The 3,779-nt window shown below is 36.0% G+C and overlaps 1 protein-coding gene across 1 annotated transcript; it reads right to left on the bottom strand.

Annotated features, from left to right (window-relative positions):
- Nucleotides 1-506: 506 nt before the first annotated feature.
- On the bottom strand, nt 507-3,426 carry LOC140976842 (protein PHR1-LIKE 2-like). The gene is made up of 6 exons (XM_073441204.1): nt 3,049-3,426; nt 2,118-2,194; nt 1,950-2,004; nt 1,527-1,596; nt 1,348-1,417; nt 507-1,058 (listed from the first exon to the last, which is right to left on the bottom strand). The coding sequence occupies exons 1-6, from the start codon at nt 3,248-3,250 to the stop codon at nt 780-782; spliced, it is 753 nt and encodes a 250-aa protein (XP_073297305.1). The 5' UTR covers nt 3,251-3,426; the 3' UTR covers nt 507-779.
- Between the last annotated feature and the right edge of the window lie 353 nt (nt 3,427-3,779).

Here is a 3,779-nt window from a genome sequence, read left to right as displayed (position 1 = left end):
TGTCAATTGAGCTAGTATCAATTGGTATCGGTTCTCTTTGGACCAATTATTTATGGTATGGACAGAAGTTTTGGTTCGAGACGGGAGAAACACCTACTCCACAGCCAGATGTGGAGAGTTTTGTGAGTAAGTGTGTCATGGACTATCAAAAAGACTGTAATTACAAGACCCAAAAGGGTACACCCATGGACCTTAAAACAATAATTAATTATTTGGAAAAAATGAATTTAAAGTAATATTACATTAAATAATATGCATTTTTAAATTATAATATTTCACGTTCAGGACTCATGCCCGATTATAAATGTGTTTTTATAGCAACTTTTTTGTATTTATACTTATTTTATAAAAATAATTAACTCAAATTACTGTAATAGTACATTGCGACTTTATTTAATTCAAATATATTATTCCAACGTGGGGATATTATACCACATTTTATCACTTGTCATCATACCTATATATCATCAATAAACATCTTTTTTCCAAAAAATAAAAAATAAAAATCAATAAACATGTCTATAAATTTATTTCGAAATATGTTGCATTTGTTCATAGCAGGAAATTAAAAAGACCAAAATTGAAAAACGATGTTTTAGAAATAAGAAAGAAAGCAAGCCGAGACAGCGAGAGTTGGTTATCATACAAAATACATGATTTACAACACTGGAATATTTCTGGCATTTGCTTGATCAGAAGAAAGAGAACAAGAAGTTAAAAGTCAAGAGGCACTGTCCGGTTTTTACACCAGACTAGGAGTAGGCACATCCCATTGATCCTCATCTAGCACACACCTTAGCACGCTGTGGATGGAGCTCAGGTGATGCCATTTCGGGGCTGTGGCTTCCAAAATCATCAGCAGATTGTGTTGGACACGGTCCGATTGGATTATGGGAAGAAGAAAACGACACCTTCATTTCATTCCCTTGGAAACCATCACCATCATCGATTACAACACCAGTTCCAATAACTTGATCAGCTAACATTTTGCAGGCTTGTTCTAGCATAGCCATATACCGTCTCTCGGCATCTTGACGAATCTGCATGTGTTTTTCAGCCTGCGCAGCCAAAACCAATCTTTATATACACATAACCGACAAGTTTGGAGAACACAACATCACCGTGTAATTTCAGGAAATTGGCTTTCTAGTCTAATGTTACCCTTCCATACATGAACATCAAAGCTTCTTTTAAAATCTATACCCGAAAACCATTTCAAAATCATTTCCATACATTTCTTTCAAATTTTTTTAATTGAGAAGAGTTGAAAAGCCATATCTAAATACCACCTAAATATCCATAATGTGCGCCCTTTAGTGTAAAAAATTTCCTATACAGAGAATTTACTTCAACTTGCAAGTGCAGTTTGCTTTGAATTTCCATTTGAGCTCCCAATGCCTCCTTAGCTCGATAATCCCTAACACATCATTGAATCTTTTATTAGTTTCCATAGCTATATTGCAGAAGCTATAATTAAAGTGCAATTCACCCAACAGACTTTCCAAACAATAATTAAAACACTATACTCCTTGATGTCAGCGGATTGCAGGTTTCGAGGAGAACTGCTGGCATGAGGGCTATCAAAAACGTAGGAACCTGAAAGAGTGTGCAATTGCAAGAAAATAAATCAGTTCAAGAGATATAGTAATTAAGAGCTCTTGCTTTTAAAATAATTATTAGCACGATCAATCCTGATAAACAGATACAAGTCATGATTCAGGGCTGAATATAATCAAGTTTCAGAGGATGGGGTTGACTAAGGGAACTGATATCAATATCTTCAAATCATTTATCCCAAAAATTATTCCCCCACTACTCCGTAGAGGTCAATGTTCAAGGGCTGTTATGGATTCACAGACAATGTCTCACATCATACGCCAACCAGGTTGGCAAGATTAAAGTCAATTATAATGACAGCAGTCGAGATAGGCATCTGAAGTTACACCTACCATCTTTTGAGGCCTCACCAAGATCTTTCCCTGACTGCTTGCCTAGTCTGTATTTCTGCGAGAATGTATGAATAATCCAGTCAAACACTAGGACAGGGTGCTGCCAAAATATTACGGCGCACAGAGAAAAAAAAATGTACACTGATAAGTAAATAAAACGAGAACCACCTGGAGATGACTCTTTAGATGAAATAGAGTTAGTCCCTTAACACCCATCGCATGCTTTAGAGCCTTTGGAGTGGCTTCTGCAAATATAATTAAAGTAAAGCTTACCAAAAGGCATGAATCCCTGTCTAGACTCCACAGAATATTTGCTATAAATACTTACAGATCAACAATTCCCAAATAGAACCAATCAAATAAGAAGGGAAAAAAATCCCAAATAGAGAAAAATTTCAACATGATGCCAAATGTCTAACTTCCATTAAGAACTCAATGCGTTCATTGTGCGTGGTGGGCGTAGGGGCCCTGAAAATTCGTATACCACAAAGCTCAACAAGGTTGATTTTATTTATTCCAAACGAATTTGACCAAATAATTACCAGGATGTCCATTTTCTCACATATCCAGCCCATACGACTAACTCGACGGTTAGTATTTCTGGAGGACATCCATTTCTAATTTCCTTCATATGACCATATACTGATATACCATTCTACATAACGCTACACAACAATAACCTTGTGAAGGAATGTCAATGACCTGAGTAAAAAATGAGCCCAGTAAACAAGTAAATCCTCAAGTAAAGTTATCGATAAATTGAGATGGACAAAACGGGACTGAGAAGAACGAACTTTATGAAAGTTGACCCCAAAATAAAGCCTTCTCCACTCATCTAAATTCCCATCTGCACATAACTTTTTCTGATTTATATGATCACATTCAATCACTTGTATAAAGAAAAACTCAGACATTCCAGCTGACATCAAGATAAAATCTTTAATGGTAAAGGAATTCACATTTCACGTACTCAAGACCGTAAACATGAACGCGGGATAAAACAAAACCCATCAAGCACACCAAACCAATCTTTCAACAGATTAAATGAGTTAATTTAGTGCAAAAGCTAATAACACAAAGTATGAAAAAGAAAACTGACTGCTGGGGCCACCAAGCTGCGCAACGGCCTCAACGAAGCGTTCGTGTAGGTCAGCAGTCCATCGAAGGCGTGGTTTCTGATCGGAAGTGAGGACTACACACGGATCCCCGCCAACCCTTTGACCATATTCCCTAATGCTAGCACCCTGAATATTTTCTCGGCTTAAAATTGATTCAGGTGATTCAATCAGTCTCGGAAACATGACCGAAGACGGAAGCGCTCGGGCCACCAAATGCAGAGATCTTCGATTTCTTTAGCTTCTTCGGCTACTTATTAAATGTGAGAAATTAGTTAACAGCTGTTTTCCTATTGATTTTTGGTTTCTTTGATGCCACGGTTTTGCTTTTTGGGAAAGTGACGCCATTGTTTTTCACTCTGTTTTCTGAGAAATAGGAATTTTTCTTTAAACAAGAAATTAGGATTTTAAAGTAAAATAGAAATTTGGATTTATGAAAATAAAATTTAACAATTAGAATATATATATATATATATATTTGATATGCTGCACACCTATGTGAGCACCTATGAGGTGTCACTCACCCATTAGATACACAATTTTTCTATATTTCATTACATCCAACGGGTGAGTGACACCACATCGGTGCTCACATAAGTGTGCATGGTAGGTGTGCAGCATATCAAAACTGTATATATATATATTTATATTTATATAAGTATGTCAAATATAAAAATATTATATTTTTTCGTCCAAAATTCTATTTAAAAAATAG

The sequence above is a fragment of the Primulina huaijiensis genome, chromosome 5 (assembly GCF_012295235.1).
Source record: "Primulina huaijiensis isolate GDHJ02 chromosome 5, ASM1229523v2, whole genome shotgun sequence".
Taxonomy (NCBI): domain Eukaryota; kingdom Viridiplantae; phylum Streptophyta; class Magnoliopsida; order Lamiales; family Gesneriaceae; genus Primulina; species Primulina huaijiensis.
The sequence above is the reverse complement of the archived record's forward strand: the minus strand, read 5'-3'. Positions and strand labels throughout refer to the sequence as shown.

Excerpts from the sequence above, each read along its gene's own strand:
- LOC140976842 (XM_073441204.1), bottom strand. The coding sequence starts at position 3,250 with ATGTTTCCGAGACTGATTGAATCACCTGAATCAATTTTAAGCCGAGAA. Across the intron at positions 1,597-1,949 it reads TGGTGAGGCCTCAAAAGATG|GTTCCTACGTTTTTGATAGC; the intron begins GTAGGTGTAACT and ends ACACTCTTTCAG. Across the intron at positions 1,418-1,526 it reads CAATCCGCTGACATCAAGGA|GGATTATCGAGCTAAGGAGG; the intron begins GTATAGTGTTTT and ends ATGATGTGTTAG.